At 44.4% G+C, this 27,253-nt stretch overlaps 1 protein-coding gene across 5 annotated transcripts in view; it reads right to left on the bottom strand.

The window, feature by feature from the left end:
- The window catches only part of Ppp1r36 (protein phosphatase 1 regulatory subunit 36), a 29,647-nt gene extending 6,677 nt beyond the window's left edge, over positions 1-22,970 (bottom strand). For 4 of the 5 annotated variants that reach the window (XM_012949502.2, XM_045154788.1, XM_045154791.1 and 1 more), the window contains exons 1-6: positions 22,872-22,970; positions 22,240-22,304; positions 13,005-13,091; positions 11,856-11,953; positions 11,697-11,763; positions 7,664-7,762 (exon numbers count right to left, since the gene is read on the bottom strand). In XM_012949502.2, the coding sequence (XP_012804956.2) occupies positions 7,664-7,762; positions 11,697-11,763; positions 11,856-11,953; positions 13,005-13,091; positions 22,240-22,304; positions 22,872-22,940 (485 nt within the window). In that variant the 5' untranslated portion in view covers positions 22,941-22,970. The remainder of the gene's footprint in view (positions 1-7,663; positions 7,763-11,696; positions 11,764-11,855; positions 11,954-13,004; positions 13,092-22,239; positions 22,305-22,871) is intronic. The other variant, XM_045154789.1, reaches the window with a different exon arrangement.
- Positions 22,971-27,253: the final 4,283 nt, after the last annotated feature.

Below are 27,253 nucleotides of genomic sequence, written 5' to 3'. Positions count from 1 at the left end.
AAGCTGCCAGGGCTTCCTCCAGGCCCGCGAGGAACTACTGAGTTTGAGGGCTCCGTGCATGCGGGCCTGCTCTTAGTTGTGACCTCAGCACTGTTTGGTGAGCAGGCATTTGCTGGCAACTACTGGCATCAGTGATAAAAATAAATAAATAAACAAACATTGCTTCCCTGTGAAAATATGGCCCCAGCTCTAGTTGAATTACAAATGAAATTTTCTAAAAGACAATCTGTTGTTAAGTCACAGCAGGTCTGAAACCCAACTTGAAAATTTTTTTTAGGGCTGGAGAGATAGCTTAACGGTTAAGCGCTTGCCTGTGAAGCCTAAGGACCCCGGTTCAATGCTTGATTCCCCAGGACCCACGTTAGCCAGATGCACAAAGGGGCTCATGTGTCTGGAGTTCGTTTGCAGTAGCTGGAGGCCCTGGCATGCCCATTCTCTCTCTCTCTCTCTCTCTCTCTCTCTGTCTCTTTCTGTTGCTCTCAAATAAATAAATAAATAAATTTTTTAAAAAAGTTTTTTAAAAATTTAATTTATTTATTTGAGAGAGAGAGAGAGAAAAGAGATAGACAGAGAGAGAGAGAAAGAGAATGGGCATGTCAGTGCCTCCAGCCACTGCAAACGAATTCCAGATACATGTACCCCCTTGTGCATCTGGCTTACATGGGTCCTGGGGAATTGAACCAGGGTCCTTTGGCTTTATAGGCAAACGCCTTAATGGCTAAGCCATCTCTCCAGTCCCCAACTTTAAAAGTTTTTGAAGTACAAAATAGTAGGAACTAATGTTGACAACACATTCCTATATGCTGCTATTGAAAACAGAAGTATCACCAGAAATCAAATAAAATGCACTCTAAACAAAGGCAAATCTCTGCTCCTTATGGGGTTAATCCCTAGGCTGACTATATAAAGGCAGGCCATGAGAGGAGAGGGATGGGGCTACAGAGAGTGTGGATGTCTCAAAGCACATGTCATCACCAGTGAAGGCTTGTGAGTCACCAGAATAAAATGAATTTCTGGAATGAAGAAAGCAGGCTTCAAGTTTCAGTGCCCAGTGTCCCATTACCCAAGCTCACTCTCACATGCGCCCACGGCCCTGCCTCCTTCAGTACCCTTCCCTCACACTTTGCCAGAGGGGCCACTGGCTAACCATCTTCCTCATGCTACCAAAACCAAAACAAACCAAATGACCTCCAGGAGATGCTTTGAAACACTATGGCTAAGAGTCCTCAGGTTTTTGTAAATTATGAATTATGGAAAACATTCCTGGGGTAGTGCTAAAAGTACAGGTTTCCAATGCAGAGCCCATGGAAGTGAATACAGCCACTCCAAGTGGTCGTGAGGCAGATGGTCCTTGGACCACGTTTGGAAATACACACAAAGCACCTAAGCTCTGAGATGCCACAAAGGAAAAAGCCCTGGGGAGTAGGTGGGGTGTAAAGGGAAGGGATACAGAATTCCAGGCAGAGCTGTCCTGTCTGCATCAAAATTCCATGTCTGAAAAACGACCCCTCACACTGTATTAGTGTTCTCACTTCATTGTGTAACACTGCCTTAGACATTCTGTAGTTTTTTTAAAAAAATTTTTGTTCTTTATGTATTTGAGAATGACAGTCACAGAGAAAGAGGCAGACAGAAAGAGAGAATGGGCACACCAGGGTCTCTAGCCACTGCAAACAAACTCCAGAAGCATGCGCCCCCCTGTGCATCTGGCTAACGTGGGTCTTGGGGAATCGAGCCTCAATCTGGGGTCCTTAGGCTTCACAGGCAAGCGCTTAACCGCATAAGCCATCTCTCCAGCCCCATTCTGTAGTTTTTAAAAATATTTTTAAATTTATTTGAGAGAGAGAACGAGGCAGATGTGCGTGTGTGTGTGTGTGTGTGTGTGTGTGTGTGTAGTGAGAGAGATAGAGAATGGGCATGCCAGTGCCTCTAGCCTCTACAAACAAACTCCAGCTGCGTGGGCCACTTTGTGCATCTGGCTTACGTGGTTACTGAGGATCGAACTTGGGTCCTTATGCTTTGCAGGCCTGTGCCTTAACCATTAAGCCATCTCTTCAGCCCTGCTTTTTTTTAAAATATAAGGTCTCATGTAGCCCAGGCTGGCCTCAAACACAGCTGTGTAGCTGAGAATGACCTTGAACTTCTGATCTTCCTGCCTCTACCTTCCAAGTGCTAAGATTATATGTCTGTACCACCACATCCAGATTATATGCTGCTAGGGACAATCAGGGCTCTGAACATGCCCAGCCCTTACCCACTAACCCAGTGTGAGGTTCACATGAATGCTTTCACAATGCACATGAGGGGATAGGGCATAGTCAGGAGTATTCATGGGGGTAGCCTTGGGTTTGATTCCTAGCACTAACCCACTCTCTCTAAATTGTAACATTGACAAAACGCTATTGAAAGTGATATATTACATATTGTTGGTAACATAAAATTGAAAGGATCCTCTGAAAAGAACATTTGAAAAGAATTTAAAGAGGACAGAAATGATTATCAATTTTTGGCCTAATAATGTCTCTCTTGGAAATATACTCCTTTTATAATTATTTAAAATCAGACAGGAAATTTTGTATCTGCAGAGACTCAGTACTGATCCCAGCACAATGCCTATAATCTCAGAATTTAGAAGGTAGAGGCAGTAGGATTAGCAGTTTAATGACAACCTCAGCTACCTAGTGACTTCAAGGCCAGACTGTCTCTATGTCTCTAAATATGTCTCTAAGAAACTTAAAACTGAGCTGGAGAGATGGCTTAGCGGTTAAGCGCTTGCCTGTGAAGCCTAAGGACCCCGGTTCGAGGCTCGGTTCCCCAGGCCCCATGTTAGCCAGATGCACAAGAGAGCGTACACATCTGGAGTTTGACTGCAGTGGCTGGAGGCCCTGACTCACCCATTCTCTCTCTGCCACTTTCTCTCTCTGTCTGCCTGTCACTCTCAAATAAATAAATAAAAATGTAAATATAACAGAATAAAAACCTTAAAACTGACTACCAGACAACTGGAAATGAAAGGTTATCATGTATTTTCAGAATCAATAATTTAAAAAATATTTTTTCTGTTTTTTGAGGTATATTCTTACCTTAGCCCAGACTGCTCTGGAGTGTACTATGTAGTCTCAGGCTAGCCTTGAACTCACAGTGATCCTCCTACTTCTGCCTCCCAAGTGCTGTGATTAAAGGTGGGCACCATCACAGCTGACTTTAAAAATATTTTTATTTGCAAGGAGCAGGAGAGAGAGAAAATGGGAAAACCAGGGCCTCTTGCTACTGCAAATGAACTCCAGACCACTTTGTGCATCTGACTTTATGTAGGTACTGGGGTATTGAACCCAGGCTTTGCAAGTAAATGCCTTAACTGCTGAGCCATCTCTGCAGCCCTAGAATAAATAGTCTTGAAGCTTCAACTGTTTGTTAAAAATATTTTTTACTTACTTATTTGATAGAGAGAAGGAAAGGGAAAGAGGCACATACAGAGATATAGAGAATGGGCACACCAGGGCCTCTAGCCACTGCATATGAACTCCAGATGCATGCACTAACTTGTGCATCTGGCTTTATGTGGGTACTGGGGAATTGACCCTGGGTCCTTAGGCTTTTCAGGCAAATGTCTTAACTGCTGAGCCATCTCTCCAGCCTGATTGGTTTGTTTTTGTCATTCTATACAATTTCTTCTACAAAATCATAGTACCATATTCTAGTAAGTTTTAGTGCATTTTAAAAATAACTAAGCAAGGTGTGGTGGTTCATGCCTTTAATCCTAGTACTTGGGAAGCTGAAGTAGGAGGATCGCTATGAGTTTGAGGCTAGCCTGAACTACAGAGTGAGTTCCAGGTCAACCGGGGCTAGAGTGAGACCCTGCCTCATAAAACAAAACAAAAATAAATAAAAAGTAGTAATAATTAGCCAGGTATGGCAGCTTGTGCCTTTAACCCCAGAACATGGGAGGCTGAGGTAGGAGTTTCACTGTGAGTTCTGGGCTAGCCTGGGCTACAGAGTAAGTTCTAGATCAACTTGGGCTACAGTGAAACCCTGCCTCAAAAACAAGAAGAAAAGCCGGGTGTGGTGGCACATGCCTTTAATCCCAGCACTCGGGAGGCAGATGTAGGAGGACTGCCGTGAGTTCGAGGCCACCCTGAGACTCCATAGTTAATTCCAGGTCAGCCTGGGCTAGAGTGAGACCCTACCTCGAAAAACAAAACAAAACAAAACAAAACAAAAGCAAGGCGAAAGAAAGAAAGAGGATGAGGAGAAGGAAAAGGAAGGAAGGAAAGAGGGGAGGGAGGGAGGACGGAGATTAAGAAAGGTTTCTGCTCTATTACCTATAAATGAATGTATATAAAACAAATCTCGGGCAAGAGAGATGGCTTAGCAGTTAAGGCACTTGCTTGTGAAGCCTGAGAACCCAGATTCAATTCTGCAGAACCCATGTAAGCCAGATGCACAAGGTGGTGCATGTGTCTGGAGTTTATTTGCAGTGGGTAGAGGCCCTGGCGTGCCCATTCTTCCTCTCTCTCTCTCTCTTTCTCTAATAAATAAATAAATATAAATAAAAATATTAAAAAAAAATATCTCTGCTAGATTACTGAGAAGCCTCAGAATTAGAAGAGATCATATAAAATAAAACAAGCCAAAATGCCATCAGAATCTACTGAGTTGGGTCCGGGAATGGTAGGACTCCTCCAGCCTTCTGAGCCGTGGCTGGCGTCAGCTCCTGCCTCAACCAGAGAAGCTCCCGTGCTCTGGGTGTGCTGCTGAGAAATGCCACTCTGAAATAACAAGCATGCTGCTTACCATGCTGGCGTCACAGGAGCAGCAGTGCGCACTGACCGACTGGGTTCTTTACATAACCGTTATGTTTCCCAGATTGTTTAGCCGTCCATTTCCCAAACTGCTTGAACGTACACAAGAGCTTAATGGTTTAAAGCATTCTGCAGCTACAAGCTAATGGCGCTACCCGGCATTCCTAACAGCTCAATCACTGGGTTGTTTCCACATGTACTGGGGAGGGCAGACTGGACACTTGGAAAGTTCCAGGGCTTGTGAAAGGTCACCAAGCCTGAGAGGCATTGTTCTGCTCTGGACTCTGAGTTCCCAATTCTTGCCCAGGGTGCACAGCTCTGAGCCACTTCTGCCTAAAGCAATTAAATTTTTAACAAGTAGCCTAAGAAACCTTAGAGTTTTTCTTGTGATGTGGAATGTTATTTTGGCCAAATTCTTAGCTTTTTAAAAATTAGCTGCTTACAAACCCTTCATCAAAACCTCTGTAAGCATAGAAAAAGCATGTAAGGCTGAAGTAATGGTTTAGTGGTTAAAGGTACTTGCCTGCAAAGCCTAAGGACCCAGGTTTGATTTTCTAGGACCCACGTAAACCTAGATGCACAAGGTAGCTCATGCATCTGGAGTTCATTTGCGGTGGCTAGAGGCCCTGATGTACCCATTCTGTCTCCCTTTCTCTCTCTATCTCTCTCAAATAAACAAATAAAATATTTTTAAAAATTTGAGGTAGGATTTCACTCTAGCTCAAGCTGACCTGGAATTCACTATGTAGTCTCAGGGTGGTCTTGAACTCACGGTGATCCTCCTACCTCTGCCTTCCGAGTACTGGTACTAAAGGTGTGCGCCACCAAAAACCCACTTGTACCTGCCTGGTTCTGCACTGAAGTCACTAGCTACATGTCAGTTCTGTGCCTTCCAGAGTTCATCTGAATTGAGATATGTTATGAGATATCAGACTTCAAAGGCTTATTTCAAAAACACGTAAAATCCCAGGCTCAGGGTCCATTGTGGAAGAGGTGGTGGAAAGAATGTAATTGCCAAAGGAAGAGTACCACTCCTTACATACAACTGTTCAGACAGAAATTGGCCTTGATATCCAAGACCTCGCAGTGCCTAGCAATACCTACACAAGACCCTCATAATAGGAGAAAAAGATGATGACATCAAATTAAAAGAGAGACTAATGGAGAGAGGGAGGGGATATGACAGAGAGCAGAGTTATGAAGGAGAAAGTGGGGAAGGGGAGGGGAGGAAAATATCATGGTTTGTTGTCTGTAAGTATAGAAGTTGTCAATAAAAAATTATATATATATATATTTAAAAAAGTAAAATGTCCCATTAACAACTTCCTAGTATTGACTGCATATTGTGCAATGATATTTTTGAGTCATTAAGTTAAAATAACTACTAAAATTAATTCCACCTGTATTTTTTTACTTTTTTTTTTTTTTTTTTTTGGTTTTCAAGGTAGGGTCTTGATCTAGTCCAGGCTGACATGGAATTCATTATGTAGTCTTAGGGTGGCCTCAAACTCCCAAGTGCTGGGCTTCTTTTTATACTTTTAAAAAATGGTTACTAGCCGGACATGGTAGCGCACGCCTTTAATCCCAGCACTCGGGAGGCAGAGGTAGGAGAATCACTGTGAGTTCGAGGCCAGCCTGAGACTACATAGTGAACTCCAGGTCAGCCTGGGCTATAGTGAAACCCTATGTTTAAAAAAAAATGGTGGGCCGGGTATGGTGGTATATACCTTTAATCACAGCACTTGGGAGGCAGAGGTAGGAGAATCACCAAGAGTTCAAGGCCACCCTGAGACTACATAGTAAATTTCAGGTCAGCCTGGGCTATAATGAGACCCTACCTCAAAAAACTGAAAAAAAAAAAAAAAAAAAAAGGTGGGCTGGAGAGATGGCTTAGCAGTTAAGGCATTTGCCTGCAAACCCAAGGACATTGGTTCAATTCCCCAGGATCCACGTAAGTCAGATGCACAAGGTAGTATGTGCATCTGGAGTTCGTTTGCAATGGTTGGAGGCCCTGGCATGCCCATTCTCTCTCTGTGTGTCTGCCTCTCTCACATAAATAAATAAGAAATTTTAAAAAAAGGTCACTAGGAGAATTTAAGCCCTAAATAAGCCTTTCATTATTGAACACTATTGTTTTATGTTAGCCGGAATATTCTGTTGCACAAATTTCCATATGAATTGTTCAGTGAGCTTCAAAAATGGTCAAAATCTTCTGCATAAAATGTCTTAGTATACCAGAAGAATGTGAAGTATGTCATCATGTACTGAAGGGACAAAGCTCCAGTGGCTGGGATGGCTCAGTGGTTAAAGGCACTTGCTTACAAAGCCAGCCAGCTGGGGCTCAACTCCCCGGTAGCCACGTAAAGGCACTCATGGGCCAGACTTGTCTGCAGCAGCAAGAGCCCCCATCTCAAAGAATGTGGAACACAGACAACTCTGACCTCCAAGCGTGTGCCCATGGCACACATACGCACACATGAATAAATAAATAAATAACAGTTTTTAAGAGGGGCAGGGCTGGGGAGATGGCTCAGCACTTAAAGGAGCTTGCTTGCAAAGCCTGTTGACCCAAGTTCAATTCCCCGGCACCCATAAAGCCAGACACAAAGTGGTGCATGTATCTGTGATTCCCAACTTGTCTGTGGCAATGGTAGGCAAAGCCAGGAGAATCGGAAGCTTGCAGACCAGCTAAATTGTTGTTTGTAGCAGCAGCAAGAGATCCTGTCTCAAAGAAGGGAAAAGGAAAGCACTCATGCCCAGGGGTTGTCCTCAGATCGCCGTATACATCCTGTGTCACATGCTTGTACACACACACACGCATGCAAACAAATAAAACAACATATTACAAGAATCTTACTTACACCATGTAGCTTTGGGGTTTCTTCTCTAATGAGAGTTTTTCCAAGTAATAAGACAAATAGTACAATAATGCCATGAGAAATTGGTCAAAATTCTTATTTCTGCGGGGAAATATTAAGAAAAAAGAAATCAACATTGACCTATTTCCAATATCAGGTTGTTAATAAAAAATAATGGGACACAGCAGAAGACCCAATAAACATACAGGTCATACCTGTCACACAGCTAAGTTACCACTGAAATTCTACCCACTAACTGCTGGAGATGTAAATCGTGTGTGTGTGTGTGTGTAAGAGAAAAAGTACTGGCCTATCAGGATATCTTGCCACTGCAAATGAACTCCATATCCATGAGCCACTTTGTGCATTTGACTTTATATAGGGACTGGAGACTCAAACCCAGGCCAGCAGGCTTTGCAAGCAAGTGCCTTTAACCACTTAGTGATTTCCCTAACCCTAAAAAATCTGATTGTGTGTGTCTGTGTGTGTGTATCCAGACTAAATTCTTCTAGTAATATTTTCTATTGTTTTCCTTTTTTAAATTAACTTTTTAAAATTTGCAAGTAGACAGACAGACAGAGAGAGAGTGAGAAAAGATATGCCAGGGCCTCTAGCCACTGCCAATGAACTCCAGATGCATGTGCCACTTTGTGCAACTGGCTTATGGGGGTACTGGAGACTCGAACTCAGGTCATTAGGGTTTGCAAGAAAGCAACTGAACTGCTGAGCCATCTCTCCAGCCCATACTTTTCATTTTTACAAATTTTTATTATATAAATAATGTGTTTCTGTGTTTCCATTATTAAAAAGAAATGTGCCAAGTATAGTGACACATGCTTTTAATTCCCTGCACTTGGAGGTAGAGGTAGAAGGATCACCATGAGTTTGAGGCCAACCTGGGAGTACAGAGTTCCAGGGGCTGGAGAGATGGCTTAGCAGTTAAGGCACTTGCCTGCAAAGCCAAAGGACCCAGGTTCAATTCCCTAGTACCCACATAAAGCCAGATGCACAAGGTGGCACATGTATCTAGAGTTTGTTTGCAGTGGCTAGAGGTTCTGGTCTCTCTCTCTCCCTCATAAATAACTATACTATATATTAAAAAAACACAAAAATACAGAGTGAGTTCCAGGTCAGCTGACCCTATCTTTAAAAAAGAAAGCAAAAAATAAATAAAAATTTAAAAAATGTACAGGGGCTGAGAGACGGCTGAGTACCTAACTGCTTATAAAGCCTACTGGCTTTGGCTCAGTTCCCTTATACCCATGTAAAGCCAGATGCACAAAACAGCACATGTCTGGAGTTTGTTTGCAGCAAGAAGAGACCCTGGCCCATTTTATCTCTCTCTCAAATACATAAAAATATTATAGGCCAGGTAAGATACCTTGTGCCTATTATCTCAGTATTTTGGAGACAGAGGCAGAAGGATTGTAAGCTCAAGTCCAGCTGGGCTACACAGCATGCCCTGTTTATAACAAAATAAAAGTTTAGATATATACAAACGAAACCATTCTCTTCCCTCAGCCTTTTGTCACTATCCTATTCCATAGTGGTGCAAATGAATTCTGAATTCTTCCTGAACTTTCTATTTTGTTTTGTTTTGCTTTTGGTGGAGCTAGGATTCGAACAACTGCCTCACATATGCTAGGCTAGCACTCTCCCACTGAGCTATATTCCCAGCCCCTTTCTTTCTGAACTTTTTAAACATTTAAAAAATTTTTAATTCATTTTACTTATTTGAGAGAGAGGCAGATAGAGAGAGAGAGAATGAGCACACCAGGGCCGTTAGCCTCTGTAAACCAACTCCAGGCACATGCCACCTGTGCATCTGGCTTACATGGGTCCTGGGGAATTGAACCTGGGTCTATCGGCTTTGCATGCAAATGCCTTAACTACTAAGCCATCTCTCCAGCCCTCTTTCTGAACTTTTTTTTTTTTAAATTTTTATTTATTTGAGAGCGACAGACACAGAGAGAAAGACAGATAGAGGGAGAGAAAGAGAATGGGCACGCCAGGGCTTCCAGACTTTGCAAACAAACTCCAGACGCGTGCGCCCCCTTGTGCATCTGGCTAACGTGGGACCTGGGGAACCGAGCCTCGAACCGGGGTCCTGAGGCTTCACAGGCAAGCACTTAACCGCTAAGCCATCTCTCCAGCCCTCTTTCTGAACTTTTTTATAGCAGATACTTATGTGTAACATCCTCTCTTACCAAAATATGCATGAATATAGCCTTAAAGTTTTAAAATATATTTTATTTTTAATTAGACAGAGAGAGAGAGAAAGAGAATGGACACAGTAGGGTCTCTAGCCACTGCAAATGAACTCCAGATACATGTGCCACCATGTGCATCTGGCTTATATGGGGATGTGGGGAATCAATTCTGGGTCCTTAGGTTTACAGGCAAATGCCTTAGCCACCAAACTCTCTCTCCAGCCCTAAAGTTAGTTAGTTTCTTTCTTCCTTTGTTTTTTCTTTCCTTCCTTCCTTCCTTCCTTCCTTCCTTCCTTCTTTCTCTTTCTTTCTCTCTTTCTTTCTTTCTTTCTTTCCTCTGGTAATCAGCGGGGTGGGTGCTGCACACTCAAATCTTTGCTATTTGTCTTAGTCACTTATGTAATTCCGTCCTGCAGGGACTCTGGGAGACAGTGCAGGAAACATCTGCACAGCTGTCCTGACACAAGGAAGCTGGGATATTTATCTACCAACACCACTCTAACATGCAGCCAACCTGGTTGTCCTGCTGAGAGTAAAGCTCAGGTGTTCACCATTAGCAGCCTTCACGTGACTGCTGAGGGGACATGGGAGCGGTGCCAGTGGCATCAGGTAACCAAGTCCCTCACAAGTGGGAGTGTCACATGAAGTGTGGCCACATGTGTCATACAAAGATGGAGACAGAAACTGACTAGGCAGCTTAGGGTAACACCACCCCTGAAGTGAACAGCTTTCTCCTTGGCTAAATTTTGGAAGTATCCTTGAGCCTATGAGGAGAATGTGCTTGTTACCTTCTCTCTTTCTTTCCTGGATAATTAAGATTGCACCAGAAAGAATCACCCCCAGGCTGGAGAGATGGCTTGGCGGTTAAGGCACTTGCCTGCAAAGGCTAAGGACCCATGTTCGATGTCTCTCCAGATCCCACATAAGCCAGACACACAAAGGTGAGGCACACGCAAGGTCGCAATGCCCATTGGGTGGTGAAAGCATCTGGAGTTCGAATGCAGTGGCTGAAGCCCTGGTGTGCCAATTCTCTCTCTCTCCCTCTAAAATAAAAATATATTTTTTAAATTCTTACAAAAAAGAATTACCCCCTTTCCACAAGATTCCATATTTTCCTGGGTAATTAATATTCCTGGGAAGATCCCCCCACCCCACTTACTAGGAACTTGATCCCTTACCTCAAAGCCTGGTGAACCTGGTTTCTCCTTCCCTAAAGGAATTCCCCTTCCCATAAGAACCCCAAGCAGAGTCACCAGCTGGCTTCTCCTCCTTACCTCTGGGGACCCCTTCCCATCCATCTCAACAGGAGTCTCCCCCTTCTCTCAAGCTCTATAATAACATCTTAATCTCCTATGGTTTCTGAAATTCAGAGTCCAAAGCCCACTGGCTCAGTGGAAGCTCTGTGTGACCACGACTGTGACCGCCTGGCACCTTAGCCCGAGTTACTGGCCACCCAAGAATGGAGAAAGGCTCCGTTACTCTCAGAGGCACTCTTCCTTCCCCGTATTGTGGTTGCAGAACTTGATGCCTAGAAAGGCAAAGAAATGCCCAGAGTCATGCAACTAGAAGTTACTGTCTTATTGGGATTGCCCAGCAGAACTGCCAGAAAATAACAGCTGCCCAGTAAATGGGCAGATCTTCTGCATATGATGCAGATACAGTGTGGTCCATGTGGAGCTGTGCCCACATGCTGGCTCACCCTCTGTCTTGGGCCTTTCAGGGCCCTGTGACTTCCCAGTCCTGGGTGGATGGCTTACACAGAAACAGCCTTGAGCTCCTTCTCTAGAATCAGACCCAAGAGTTCTGCCGTGCCTCACCAGCATTACCTCATAAATGTTGTGAAAGAACAGATCCGCTGCATCTCAGTGTCTTGCAGTAACAGCAAAGCCACAACTGGAAGGAGAGAAGAGGGGACGGTTGAGAAGACAAGCCGCCGCCGAGGCTCTGGCCAGGTGACGACGTGGGTGAGGAGAAGGGTTACTCACACTTCACATCCTCCAGCGTGACATTGCCCTGCTGACCTCGTTTCTCTAAGGACTTCGCTGACTTTTCATCCCGGGAAACATGCTTCTTATCTGTCAACCTGTTTTGAGAGACAACAGTCTCTGGCAGTGTTTTGAAAGATTTCATTTGTGGGCTGGAGGGATGGCTTAGCGGTTAAGGCACTTGCCTGCAAAGCCAAAGAACCTAGGTTCGATTCCCTAGGACCCACGTAAGCCAGATGCACAAGTTGGTGCATGGGTCTGGAGTTAGTTTGTAGTGGCTGGAGGACCTGATGTGCCCATCCTCTCTCTCTCCTTCTCTCTGTCTGTCTTTCTCTCAAATAAATAGATAAAAGAAAAATATTTCATGAAGCATTTATTATAAAGCAATGAGAACCCAAGTGTCACCCATGAATTTTATTTAATGTAGTATCATTTTTAGAGTATACTTTATTAAACATTGTATTTATGATGCTAGAGAGAGAAGCATGAGACTGTCTAACATGTAAATATAAATAGAAAATTTAAACCAGAGCTGGGCACAGTGGCACACACCTTTAATCCCAGTACCTGCAAGGCAGAGGTAGGTGGATCACTGTGAGTTCGAGGCCACCCTGAGACTACAGAGTGAATTCCAGGTCAGCCTGGGCTAAAGTGAAACCCTACCTCAAAAAAAACCCTAAATAAATAAAAATAAAATGTAAATCATTTAGTGGGTTGATGATGATGTTCAGTAGTAAAGTGTTTGCCTAGCATGTGTGAGGCCCTTGGTTTAATCCCAGGTATTGAAACAAACAAACAAACAAAAAAAAAAACCAAAAAAACACTTGGTTCTGGTGTAGCTGCTTAATTTTCAGATTAAAAGCAAAAGTAAGAAGTTGAGAATTTGCTAATAGCCACATTTTATAAATATATATATATATAAGTATATATATATATATATATATTTGTGTATGTATGTATGTATGTATATATACACAAACTATTTGTAGCACCAACTGTCATTCTGAAATACTGTTTGTTTGGGATTTTTTTTTTGTGTGTGGGTATCTGCAATTCAAGAAAGGCGACAGGGCTAGTTTGTAGAGGCTGAAGTAAAAGAGCTGAGAGGCGCCACCAAGGAGCACTGGCTTGGATGAGAAGTTCAGGCACCTTTCAGAAGCCGGGCCATCAGCTTCAGCAAAGTGAACCGCCTTGCCTTTCTTCCCTTTCTCCTTCAGTTCTATTGTAGGTGTGAAACTGCAATGGAAATGAGACAATTAGGGACTTGACCTCCAGCCCCACCCCACAGAAAACTACCTATCATGACCACAGTTCCTAACAATGTATATCAAGAGTGGAGGCTAGGGCTGGAGAGATGGCTTAGCGGTTAAGCGCTTGCCTGTGAAGCCTAAGGACCCCCGTTCGAGGCTCGATTCCCCAGGACCCACGTTAGCCAGATGCACAAGGGGGCGCACACGTCTGGAATTGGTTTGCAGTGGCTGGAGGCCCTGGCGCGTCCATTCTCTCTCCCTCTCTCTATCTGCCTCTTTCTCTCTCTGGCTGTCACTCTCAAATAAATAAATAAAAGTAACAAAAAAATTAAAAAAAAAAAGAGTGGAGGCTGAATCTGTTCAGGCACAGCAGGGTTCATCTCATCTGTTTGCATATGGAGTCACTAGAGAAAGATTAGCAGCCTTCATCACAAACAAGACACACACACACACACACACCTTCTGTCTGAAGATCTTAGGAAACTTAGCCAAGTATGGCACTGTGCATGCCTGGACTCTCAACACTCAGGAGGCAGGGACAGGTGGAGTTTTGTGGGTTCAAGGCCAGCCTGCTCTGTATAGTGAGTTCTGTGCCAGAATGGGCTTCCTGCAAGACCCTGTTTCAAAAAGCCATAAAGAAGGAAGAACCGGGCGTGGTGACACATGCCTTTAATACCAGCACTCAGGAGGCAGAGGTAGGAGGATCGCCGTGAGTTTGAGGCCACCCTGAGACTCCATAGTGAATTCCAGCTCAGCCTGGGCCAGAGTGAGACCCTACCTCGAAAAACCAAAAAAAAAAAAAAAAAAAAAAAAAAAAAAAAAAAAGAAGGAAGGGAGGAAAGGAAATGTTTAAATGTACAAGTGCTTTTAGGTACAATCTCATTTACCACATAGCAACTTTATGAGGAAAAGATTACTATTACCATCATTTTCACATGTGAGGACAACTGAAGTTTAAAGATGAAGCAACTTGACTGAGATTATACAGCAACTGGTGAAACCAGGATGGCGCCCGTTTCCTGTAGCCACAGAGCTATGTATTTAGCCACCAGGCAGCTCTGCCTCCCAAGTGCCATGTCAGGAGTCAGGATCACTCTGTGACCCTTCTGAAGGCCTGCTCTTTCTCCAGGGAGGATTTAGCACCTGTTTTTGTTTGTTTGTTTGTTTGTTTTTGAGGTAGAGTCTTCCTGTAGCCCAGGCTGACCTGAAACTCACCCTGTAGTTTCAGGCTGGCCTTGAACCCACAGTGATCCTCCACCTCTGCCTCCTAGGTGCTGGGATGAAAGGTGTGTGCCATCACACTTGGCAACTCAGAATTTCTTAAGCTGTACAAGATCTATGAGGGAACAATAAGTCTAACCAGCAACCGACCACAATAAGCAGGAAATATATACTGAGACTGTGCTATGTGAGAGGAACTGCTATGACCCTGAACATAGGTAGTGTCTAATTAAAACACAGAGCACACAGTCCGACTCGCAGGAGTGTCTGAACCCTTGCTGCCTGCTCAACACACTGGTTTGGGGGCCCGCTGCGGGTGACTTACTTTCCTGCCTGAGACAGTGCTGCATTGTAACCCAACTGGAAGCTTTACCTCTGCCCAAAGTCATGTGTCTCTCTATCAAACCTAAGCATAGGTATAGTGAGAGAACTTTCCCCCAACTTCACTCATTCTCCAAAGATGGACATCAATCCCACAGACCCATTACCTTCTTGTCAAATCACACAAGGAGCTCATCTGAGAGAAATCCCTCCCGCCACAGAGTACTAAAGTTAGCCTGGTACTTCTCCCAGGAGGCCTTGCCAACCTCCTGGCAATATTCATATGGTAATAATAGGTTAGCTCCCAAGCAAGTACATGATGTCACCTCATCAGAATGCTTATTTTCTGGGTGTGGTGGTACATGCCTATAATCTTAGCACTTGGGAAGAGAAGGAGGCAGGAGGATCAGGATTTAACGTCATCCTCAGCTACATAGTAAAATCAAGGCCAGCAGGGATTACCTGATACTCTGTCCCCCCAAAAAAAAAATCCAGACAGGAGCTGGTAAGATGGCTCAGCAGTTAAAGGCATTTGCTTGTCTGTCAGCCTGGGTTCAATTGCCCAGTGCCCATATAAAACTGAATGCAAAGTGGGGCATGTGTCTGTGATCCCAGCAGAAGGCAGAGTCGGGAGAAGGCAAGGCTCATGGGCACCTGGTCTGGCATCCATCCGCACTTACAGAAGAACCCACCTGGAAGAAGGCAGAGCGCGGACACCTTGAGGTTGACCTCTGACCTCTACATGCACACTGTAGCACACGCACGTCTATCCATACACAAACACGTGCACACAAATATTTAAAAATGAAAAAAAAAAAACAAAAGGAATTATGATGTGTGCTTCTCTTCACTTCTTTGTTTTCACCATTGGCACCAAATTAATCGGTGGGTGATTGCTAAGATTTCCATTCTTTCTGGTGCTCCTGTTTTTTGTTTGGTTGGTTTTTTGTTTTGTTTTGTTTTTGTTTTTTTCAGGGAGGGTCTAATTCTAGCTCAGTGTCTCCTGGAATTCACTCTGTATTCTCAGGGTGGCCTCAAAGTCACGGCGATCCTCCTACCTCTGCCTCCTGAGTGGGATTAAAGGTGTGCACCACCATGCCCGGCTTTCTGGTGCTCCTCTTATGGCTGCCCAGTTAGGCTTATGGGAGTGGGATGCTGAGATATTAGGGGTAGGGAAGCAAGGAAAAGATAGAAGGAAGCCGGGTGTGGTGGCTCATGCCTTTAATGCCAACACTGAGGATGAGGATCACTGAGTTCAGGGCCAGCCTGGGCTATAGAACGAGTTCCAGATCAGCTTTGGCTAGAGACTTACCTCAGAAAAGGAAAAAGCCCCGCCCCAATGATTCACTCCAGCTCTCACAACTCATAACCCACAACTCCATGCTGAATACCAGCAATCCCACTGAGGAGGGCCCTCGGTGGAGTGGGGACAGGGAGCAAGGAAATGACGGCACTAACGCATGGATGTGTCCATACAAAGGTTCTGTTTAGTAAAAAAAAAAAAAGGAAAAATATTAAATGGCAATGGTGGGACAGTGAGGAAGTTATCTTCTACAACTGCTGGACTTCTGCATTGTTTGCCTCTCCTAGGAATGTGTTCATTTATTAACTGCACAACCTGAAAATCGTTGATAGAGAAAGACAGGAAAAAATCATGAAGTTGGTGCCTCCTCATGGCAAACCATTCAGCATCTTCAAAAACAAAAAAATCAAATATTGAGTATTCTAATGGCTCTTGCTGAATTTCTAATATGCATATCACTACCACTGTCCTTAATATAGCCATTTTAAAAAAAAGAACTTTCGGGGCTATAGAGATGGCTTAGTGGTTAAGGAACATGCCTGTAAAGCCAAAGGATCCGGGTTCGATTCTCCAGGACCCACATAAGCCAGATGCACAAAGAGGCATGTGCATCTGGAGTTTGTTTGCAGTGGCTGGAGGCTCCGGCATGCCCATTCTCTCCCTCTCTCTTTCTCTTTCTCCCTGCTTCTTTCTATCAAATAAATTAATTAATTAAATTAAATTTTTTAAAAAAGAGCTCTCTATTTTTTAAAGATTTATTTTTATTTATGAGAGAGAGAGAAAGGGAGAATGGGCATACCAGGGCCTCCAGCCACTGCAAACGAACTCCAGACGCATGTACCCCCTTGGGCATCTGGCTTACGTGGGTCCTGAAGAATCAAACCTGATAAAAAAGAAAAGGTGCCAGGCACGGTGGCGCACACCTTTAATCCCAGCATCGGGAGGCAGAGGTAGGAGGATTGCCATGAGTTCGAGGCCACCCTGAGACTCCATAATGAATTCCAGGTCAGCCTGGGCTAGAGTGAGACCCTACCTCAAAAAACCAAAAAGAAATAAGTAAATGTTAAAAATATATTTTTTTAAAAGCTGTCCTACCCCATCCTTGCTGGGTCTCTTCCAGCTGGGAATGAATGCACTTGAGATAGAAGGACTAGAACTACTGACACTGACCAAGAGAAGAAGACCTCACAGACCAACATAGATGTGGCTTGTGGACAAAGGTACTCCCTTGTTTAACACACTAGGTAGAGGGACCCTGGGAGATGGCTCAGTGGGTGAAGCCCTTGTGCAAGTGTGAGAACTCAACGTCTGGACCATCAGCACACACATGTAAATGCCGGTCGGTTGGATGGCCTCTGATAATCCCAGAGCTTTGGAGGCAAAGATGGGGGTCCCTAGGGCAAACTGGCTGAGTTGGTGAGCTCTGGGTTCAAGTGAGAGATAATAAATACATACATACATACACACACACACACACACACACACACAAAGTGTACAGCAATCCAGGAAGACACCTGACATCAACTTCTGGCCTCCAACATACACACCTACTTGCATATGCATAGGCATATACACACATGCGACCTCATGTGTACACATACCCATGCATACAACACACATAAAGGAGGCAATGTTAAGCCAGACATGTACCTTTAATCCCAGCAATTGGGAGGCAAAGGTAGGAGGATCGCTATAACTTTGAGGCCACCCTGAGACTATACAGTGAATTCAAGGTCAGCCTGGGCTACAGCGAGACCCTACCTCAAAAAAAAGAAAAGAAAAGAAAAGAAAAGAAAAGAAAAGAAAAGAAAAGAAAAGAAAAGAAAAGAAAAGAAAAGAAAAAGAAAGAAAGAAAGAAAGAAAGAAAGAAAGAAAGAAAGAAAGAAAGAAAGGAAAAGAAAAGAAAGCAATGTTGATGAACTATGCAATGCTTTACTCCTCCTGAGGCATTCTTGGCTTATGTCACACGGTAGGTGCTAGGTGTTAGGGAACAGGACTCCAGAGAGACAGAGTCGTGTCAAAGGGTTTACTAGAGAGCTGTCAAAGCAACAGGGTCTGAAAGGAGCCTGAGCCCACCCAGGGGCAGCACAGCTGGATATTTTAAGGTCCCTTTTGAGACAGCTGGGGGGAATGCCACAAGTAAATGGCTCCAAGGACAGCTGGCATCACCTTACTAGATTTCCAGCTGGCTGAGGCAGATGTCTGAAAAGTACCAATGACATTCCTGGATAGGGCACCTGGAAAAATAATCAGACTAGTTGATATGAAACGTATGTAATGTGATAGTGGTCAGGCTGTCTCTGAGCTAAGCAGGCTGAGTGTGTGACCTCAACCTGCCTGTAGCCTTCTCCACTTAGGGTTTTGCTATCTGAAAGGGCTCCTTCCCAAGAAGTGGGGCCCTTTGTAGCAGGACCTAGGTCTGGATTCTAACCATATGGCTCTGAGAATCAGTGAAGCTCAGTGTCCAGGGCAAATGATCAGCACTTAGTAAGTGGCAGAGGTAGGATTTAAACTCAGGTGTCCCTCTAATCCCACTCTCTCTCTTCCTGAGTTGCCTAGGGAGGAGTAATGACCACCTTTCCGGCTTTCAGGTTCTGGACACCCTGATGCAATATACCCCTGAGGTGTCACTTGATCAGGCCAGGCAAGATCTGCTGGGGAGTAGAGAGCTGGGTCTTCTCCCAAGGGTCTGATCTCCCGTCACCCAGCCAGTAAGGATGCCAAGGCTGCAAGGTTGGGGAGGAGAGAGGTCCACCTTCCCTCCATTCGCACTGGAAGTCTCGAAACTCCTCTCGGCAGTGGGTATCAAAATTAGCCTGCCCTATGCAGAGGAAGACTAAAACCCTGGGAGAACTTTCCAGATCGTATGCTGATGGGACAGAACTTGAGAGCCCCTGAGAACAGGCTGTGGCCTGGCAAACCAGATTCTCTGCATTCAGGACACTTCACATTCCTCCTCCTCTCCCTGAAAGTTCTCCGTCTTCTTCAAAAGCTCCTTTTCAGGTATATGTTCCTTACGTAAGGGCCTGTATGCATGCAACCGTCACACTTCATTCCTTCTTGGAGGAATTTCACACATTCCGCTAACAATTTCTTCAATAAATCTTGATTTTTTTTATTTTGGAGGGTCTCACTCTAGATCAGGCTGGCCTGGAATTCACTATGTAGTTTCAGGGTGGCCTTGAACTCATGGTGATCCTCGTACCTCTACCTCCTGAGTGCTGGGATTAAAGGCGTGCGCCACCACGCCCGGCATAAATCTTGAATTTGCCAACACCCCTTTCTTCCCACCGCCACCAACTTAAGTCAACTGAATTTCTGCAACTGTTTAACTGAACTCCTCATCTCCAGTCTAGCAGTCGTTTTGTTAGTAATTACACATTATTTCCCTGCCTCCATGGCTCTTCTTTGCCATCTAAAGGTCAAATCCCTGAGCATGGTATGCAAGAAGTTTCATGATCTGTTTTTGACTTAGATATATTTTTGTTTTGAGGTCGGGTCTCACTCTAGCTTGGGCTGACCTGGAATTCACTATGTTGTCTCAGGCTGGCCTCAAATTTTCAGCAATCCTCCTACCTCTGCCTCCCAAGTACTGAAATTAAAGGCCTGTGTCACCATGCCCCAGCCAAATTAAATTTATTATTTATTTATTTATTTATTTGAGAGAGAGAGGGACAGAACTCCAGGTACATGCACTATCTTGTACATCTGGCTTATGTGAGTCCTGGGGAATCGAACCTGGATCCTTTGACTTTGCAGACAAACACCTTAACTGCTAAGCCCTTTATATTTTTATTTTTATTTACTGATTTGAGAGAGAGGGGGAGAGAGAAGAGAGAATGAATGGATGCACTAAGCCTCCAGCCACTGCAAATGAACTCCAGACGCATGCACCATCTTATGCATCTGGCTTACGTGGGTCCTGGGGAATCGAACCTGGGACCTTTGGCTTTGCAGGCAAGTGCTTTAACCGCTAAGCCATCTCTCCAGCCCAAGTCCTTAATTTGTTTAAAATATTTTTTTAATCATTTTTATTTATTTGACAGTGACAGAGAGATAGAGAGACACAAAGAGGCAGATAGATAGATAGAGAGAATGGGCATGCCAGGGCTTCCAGCCACTGCAAACGAACTCCAGATGCGTGCGCCCACTTGTGCATCTGGCTAACATGGGTCCTGAGGAATTGAGTCTCGAACCGGAGTCCTTAGGATTCACAGGCAAGCGCTTAACCACTAAGCCATCTCTCCAGCCCCTTAATTTGTTCTTTAATATTCCCTATATCTGCCTCCTGCCTACCTAATCACTGCAGTCCCGTGTGTCTGAGGTCGTTTCAGGGTGGGACTTTCGCACGTGCTTGTTCCTTGTGTCAAGAACACACCCTCAGCCTCCCCAACCCAATCACCTCACCAGCCCCTCTTCTTTCTCAGGTCAGAGGCTGAATACCACCTCTCCTAGGAAGTTTTTCCTGTCCTCTGCTGTTCACTGTTCAGGACACTTAGGCTCCACACATGGATCAGCCCTGTCCAGTCCAGTGGGGCGGCAGTGACGCCTGATGTGCGGACCTTCATCACGCGCCTGCTTTCAGGGCTGGAGAGGTGGTTCAGTCAGTAAAGCGCTTGCCTTGCCTTGCAAGGATCTGAGCTCCATCCCCAGTACCCACATAAAAAATGCTAGATATGTGGGGGGGGGGGGCGGGAGCATGGTGGCGCACTTCTTTAATCCCAGCACTCCGGAGGCAGAGGTAGGAGGATCACCGTGACTTTGAGGCCACCCTGAGACTACAGAGTAAATTCCAGGTCAGCCCGGGCTAGAGTGAGAACCTACCTTGGAAAAAAAAAAAAAAAAAACACTAGACATGGCCCAAGTGCAGGGTGGGTGGACACAGGAGGATTGCTGGAGCTTGCTGGCAGCCAGTCTAGCCTGATTGGTGAGCTCCACACCACCAGTGAGTGAATCTACCACAACACTGGTGGGTGATGTTACTAAGGATGACATCTCCAAGGAGCAGAGAACATTGAGGAAGAGGTGGTGGAAAGAATGTAAGAACAAAAAGATTGGGGGGGGGGTTGGAATGGTGCATTCACGACCTCACAGCAGCCGTCATTACCTGCATAAGACCTGCAGAATACTGGACCCCTCAACATGTTGTCATGGATGTTGAAGAGCATTGTTTTTTAAAAGTGTCAAAACACCATGACCTCAAAATAGAAGAGAGTCTGGTTGGAAAGAAGAGAAAGTTAGTGAAGGGGGTATGAAGGAGGGAGGACCGAGGAGGGGGAGGGGAGGGGAGTCTGATGGAGGCACAGCGTGTACATTTATGTTGCCAATACATTAATTTTTAAACCTGGAAAAATAAATGAAGATATTAATGGATGCCTCAATAGCTGTTGTAAGGACTAGAAAAGTTTCTAAGTTTGGGCTGCACAGGTAGCTGAGCGGCAGAGCGCTGCCTAGCATGCTCAAGGCCCTAAATTAGCCCGAGCACAGCAACAACAACAACATTTTACTTATCATTTAAAACATATTTTTATTTATTTATTTGTGTGAGTGAGAGAGGCAGAGAGAGGGAGAGAGGAAATTTCAGAAATTTTTAGAATGCTAAGTTACTGTAGATTTTATTTATTTGAGAGAGAGAAGAAAATTACAGCAAGGCAAGGGATCTTTACTACTTTTTTTATTTGAAAAAGTGTATGTGAGAGAGAGAGAGAAAGAGGGAATGAATTATAACAAGGCTAGGAATCTTTACTACTTTTTATTTGAAAATGTATGTGAGAAAGAGAGAAGAAAATTATAGCAAGACTAGGAATCCTTACTAATTTTTTTAAAATTTATTTGAAAATGTGTGTGTGTGTGAGAGAGAGAGATTGGGTGGGTGGGAGAAGAAAATGCAGAAAGGAATTCACTATGTAGTCTCAGGCTGGCCTTGAACTCACAGTAACCCTCCTAACCTCTGCCTCCCAAGTGCTAGGATTTAAGGCGCGACTCACCATGCTTGGCCACTACATCTGCTTCCCCCAAATCATCTAGCCCTTGGAAACCCGAATCCCATATTGGTAAACTGGATTAACATTCAGCTGCTTTAAAGGAGTGCTTATGCTTGCTCAGCACAATAGCTAGTTCACAGAGCAAACTGAGGACTAGGCAGAAAATGATGCCTGAAAGGCTGCTCAGCATCATGATTACCTCCAGGTAGCGGATTGCGCTGGAATCTTTGTACTCTTATATTACCTTTCCCCTCAGGGTCACGTAACCATTATAGAAGCTCTAATGAAGTTCTGTGAAGACTTACCTTCTGAATTCCAGACCTCTTATGTCATCGTTCCAATACCACATTCCTAATTGCAAGCCGCATTGCTGTGAATGGAATTGATGGCATGAAAAATAAACATAAAATTTACAACGCATGTGCCACAATAAAACTTTAATAAGGAGCACACCTTTAATCCCAGCACTGGAAGCAGAGGGAGGATGATCGCTGTGAGTTCGAGGCCACCCTGAAACTACCAAGTGAATTCCAGGTCAGCCTGGACTAGAGTGAGACCCTACCTCAAAAAACAAAAAACAAGAAACAACAACAAAAAAACCCCAGAGCTTTAATAACTTCAACTACTCATTCTCTAATTCCCTAAGGCGTAAAATGTTCAAGTGCTTTCTGTTTAAACTTGATTTTATCCTGTTAGGTTCTTAGGGGTGGGTTCAGGATGGAAAGGCAGCGCAGCAAACCAGGGAAGAGTGGAAGGAAAGCTGAGTTAGTCTAACCCTGGCCCGCTCTTAGCCAGCAGGTCACTCCCGGGGAGGGAGCGGGGGAGGGAGGGCAGCCCGCGCAGGTTCCCGCGGGGGAGCGCGGGGCGCGGCGGGGGCCACGCCAGGCACTCCGCCCGCCGCGGCCCCGGGAGTGGGGGCAACCCGGGCTGCACTTACTTCCAGCGGGGTAGGGGTCGGCTGGTTCAGCTGCCTCCTCCTGGTGTAAAACTCGGGCACTCGGAACATGGCTTCTTCGTACGGGGCGTCTCGGGCGTTGTCCGGGCTACCGACCCCCCGGGGGCCAGTGCCCCCGATGGGGTGGAGGGGCGGGGCTTCTGCGGGCGGGGCGGGGCTTCCGCGGAGCGGGGCTCTGATAGGACTGCTGGCCTCGCCTCCCATCCTGTGCTCAGGACTGGACTGCCCCGCATCCCACCCACCAAGCAAACGTGCCTGAAAGGAGCCACTAGACGCGGTCCTTCCAGAGAGATGCTTAGCGCTGCTGTGAAGGCTGAGCTACGTTCATGGGGGGGTGGGGGGTGGACGTGGGCTGGCAGGGAGGAAGTAAACGTGTGGGAGACAACGTGGGCATGATATGGAAGTCATGAGGTGTTTATTTCTTTAATTTATTTGTTTGAGAGAGACAGAGAGGCAGATAGAGAATGGGAGCTCCAGGGCCTCCAGCCGCTGCAGACGAATTCCAGACGCATGCACCTTGTGCATTTGGCTTTACAGGGGTACTGGGGAGTCAAACTCACGTCCTTGGGCTTTGCCCGCAAGCGTCGTTGCTGAGCTATCTCTCGTGAGGCTTTTTATTTATTTACTTTTATTGTTTCTTGGGGTCTTTTTTGGTTTTTCGAGGTAGGGTCTCACTCTGGTCCAGGCTGACCTGGAATTCACAATGTAGTCTCAGGATGGCCTCGAACTCAGCATTACTCCTACCTCTGCAAGTGCTGGGATTAAAGGCGTACATCACCACGCCCAGCTTTTTTTTTTCTTTTTTCTTTTTGGTTTTTCGAGGTAGGGTCTCACTGATCCAGGCTCTTTTTTGTATTTTTTTTTTTAAGAGTAGGATCGTCCTCTAACCCTGGCTCACCTGGAATTAACAATGTAGTCTCAGGCTGGCCTCGAACTAACAGCGATCCTCCTACCTCTGCCTCCCAAGTGCTGGGATTAAAGGCATGTGAAGTTATTTTTAAAATAATATTTTTTATTTTCTTAAATTTATTTTTATTTATTTGAGAGAGAGAATGGGCATACCAGGGCCTCCAGCCACTGCAAACAAACTATACACATACACCACCTGTGCATTTGGATTACTTGGGTACTGGGAAATCGAACCTGGGTCCTTAGGCTTCATAGGCAAGTGCTTTAACCAGTCAGCCATCTCTCCAGCCCTCATGAGGCTGTTTTTAAAATCATGTTTATTTTTTCTCCTCCCCACACATATATATACATGTGTGTTTGTATTTCTCTTGGGTCATGAGAATTTTTAAGGAACAATGTGTGTAAAGCATCTTAAGTACTCAAAATTAGTATTTTTGGAAACAAAAGCAAGAAACAAACACACAACTTTGTTGGAGTGAATGAGTATTCAGTTGCTATTTTTCTATTCACACATTTTCTCTAGAATTCCAACCCCCCAGGGCTCACTGTAGCCCAGGCTGACCTAGAACTCACTCTGTAGCCCCAGGATGGCCTGGGATTAAAGGTGTGTGCTGCCATGCTCAGAAGTACTCAGGCTTAATGGATAAAGGCACTTGCTTGCAAAGCCTGATGCCTGAGCCTGGGTTCAATTCCCCAGTACCTCATAAAGTAGGATGCACAAAGTGACTCATGTATTGTGTGCTCATTCTCTCTCAAATATTTAAAAAATAAAAGTCATCTTATACTTTCTCTTTGCAATTGAATTGATATGCAGATTCTGGTTTTTCTTTTTTTTTCCCTCCAACATGGCTTAAGCATCAGTTCTAGGGGATGCACCATGATTGGGTGTGCCTGATATATGCTTTGATATCCCTACAGTTTAATTCCTATGAGATGTTCAGTAACTGTGAACATATATACTGCCATAAACTTTAAAACTGTGACAGTACACATGCCGCCGGTCCTTAACCCTCCCGGTCTCCCGGTCACTGCTTGCAGTGTGGTATAAGATTCACGTTCTACTCCCTTGAATTCATATGCCTGGAAACTCCCATACTGGCAGTGCTGGCTTGAGGACGTAGAAAAGGCTTGCTTACTCACTTGAAAAGGAGGAAATATCCCAGATGCCAAGAACTTCTCACAACCAGTTTCTATTACTTAGAGTGGAGCAAACAGAGAAAGAGAAAATGAGGTAAAGATCCAGAAGTGACTGAGAAAGACCAAAGAATTTAGCCATTCCACCGTCATGACAGAATGTGGTTAGCAAACCTCCTCAGTTTACCGCCCTCCCCAAATAATGCAAAACAAAGATGCCTCGCCATAGTACCCTCAGCCTGATATACAGAATTAAGGTAGAAAACTAATTGAGAACTCAAATATACTTGACAGCAACCTGAGTAGCTGGCCATCGTGGTCCAGCCTATAATCCCAGCATGCTGGAGGCCAGCCTGTCCTGCACAGCATGGGAACTTACTTCACATGTATCAGAGGGACACAGTATTTGAAGGAAAAGCTCAATGAACTCTAAAGGACTATCTTCTCCATCACTATATTCTAACAAAAGAAAAGATTTTTTACTACCTCTAACTCATTACTCTTAAAAAAGTAGCCCACTTTCATTGCATTTTTTTCAACAACTAGTTTTGTTGTTTTGAAAATGAAGCTAGAGGGCTAGAAAGATTACTCAATGGTTAAAGGTGCTTGCTTGCAAAGTCTGACAGACCAGGTTGCAAAGTCTGACAGACCAGGTTCAAATCCCCATTACCCACATAAAGTCAGATGCACAAAGTGGTGCATGCATCTGGAGTCTGTCTGCAGGGGCAAGAGACCCTGGTATGCCCATACTCTCTCTCTCCTCCCTTCCTCTCTGTTTGCAAATAAAGAATAAAATATTAATAAATGATGTTAGAAACTTATACTGGGGAAAGGAGGTGGCTGGAGAGATGGTTCAGTGGTTAAGGCACTTGCCTGCAAAGCTTAATGACCTAGGTTTGACTCCCCAGTACCCATGTAAAGCCAGATGCACAAAGGAGCACACACATTTGTAGTTCACTTGCAGCTGCTGAAGGCCCTGGCATGACCATTCTGTCTCTCTTCTCTCTTTCTGCTTGCAAATAAATACATTAAAATATTTTTAAAAAGAAAGAAAAAGAAACTCATAGCCAGGCATGGTGGCCTTTAATCCCAGCACTAGGGAGGCAGAGGTAGGAGGATCACTGTGAGTTCGAGGCCACCCTGAAACTACATAGTGAATTCCAGGTCAGCTGGAGCTAGAGTGAGACCCTACCTCAAAAAGCCAAAAAAAAAAAAAAAAAAAAAAAAAAAACACCTCATATTGGAAATACGCCCTTTAAAGAAAAAAATTGGAGAGATAACTCAGTGGTTAAAAGCACTTGTTTGTAAAGCCTGATGGCCCAGGTTCAATTCTTCAGTACCCATGTAAAGCCAGGTACACAAAGTGGCATATGCCTGTATAATTCCTTTGCAGTGGCAAGAGACCCCGACATGCCAATACTCTTACTTTCTCCCTCTCAAATAAAGTTAAAGATATTAAAAAGAAAAAGGTTCATGATGTTATACAATATGGATACAGATGTACCTTATAAATAATTCCAGTGTTCTGTGAGTAAAATATGTTATTTTACCCAATCAAGAGAAACTACTCAAGATCAAAGAACTGAAGAGGCTATAGTGAGACCCTACCTCGAAAAACAGAAAGCAAAAACAAACAAAAGAAACAAGAGCATATAACACCCACATCCAGTCTCATATTTAGTTCTGGGACATTAACTGAATAAAATATATGCTCATTCTATGAAAAAGTCATAAGGATAGATTTCATTAATTTAAAATTAATTTTCTATGAAAGAACAATGCTTAAGGTGGGCAAGGTGGTACATACCTGTAATCTTGGCAATAGAGAAGCTGAGGCAAGATTGAGAGTTTGAGGCCAGCCTAGGCTAACTAATGCAGCAAGTTAGACTCTATCTAAAAAGCAAAAAGTAGGGCTGGAGAAATGGCTTAGCAGTTAAGTGCTTGCCTGTGAAGCTTAAGGACCCTGGTTCGAGGCTCGATTCCCCAGGACCCACGTTAGCCAGATGCACAAGGGGGCGCATGCGTCTGGAGTTCATTTGCAGTAGCTAGAAGCCTTGGCATGCCCATTCTCTCTCTCTCCCTCTCTCTCGCTGTCACTCTCAAATAAATAAAGATTAAAATAAAAATAAAAAGCAAAAAGTAGAAATGCTCAATATTGAATAAAAATACTTTTTATTGTTTCCTTAACCTTCAACTCACAACCAACCTTGTCTACACTGAAAGGAGTGAAGGGTAGGGCCTGTGGTTCCTTGATTTGTTTTCAAAGCATTTCAAATATAAGTATCACCCCACTAAACTTCTGAAATGTATATGTTCTAAAA

Source organism: Jaculus jaculus, chromosome 7, assembly GCF_020740685.1.
Source record: "Jaculus jaculus isolate mJacJac1 chromosome 7, mJacJac1.mat.Y.cur, whole genome shotgun sequence".
Taxonomy (NCBI): Eukaryota; Metazoa; Chordata; class Mammalia; order Rodentia; family Dipodidae; genus Jaculus; species Jaculus jaculus.
The sequence above is the reverse complement of the archived record's forward strand: the minus strand, read 5'-3'. Positions and strand labels throughout refer to the sequence as shown.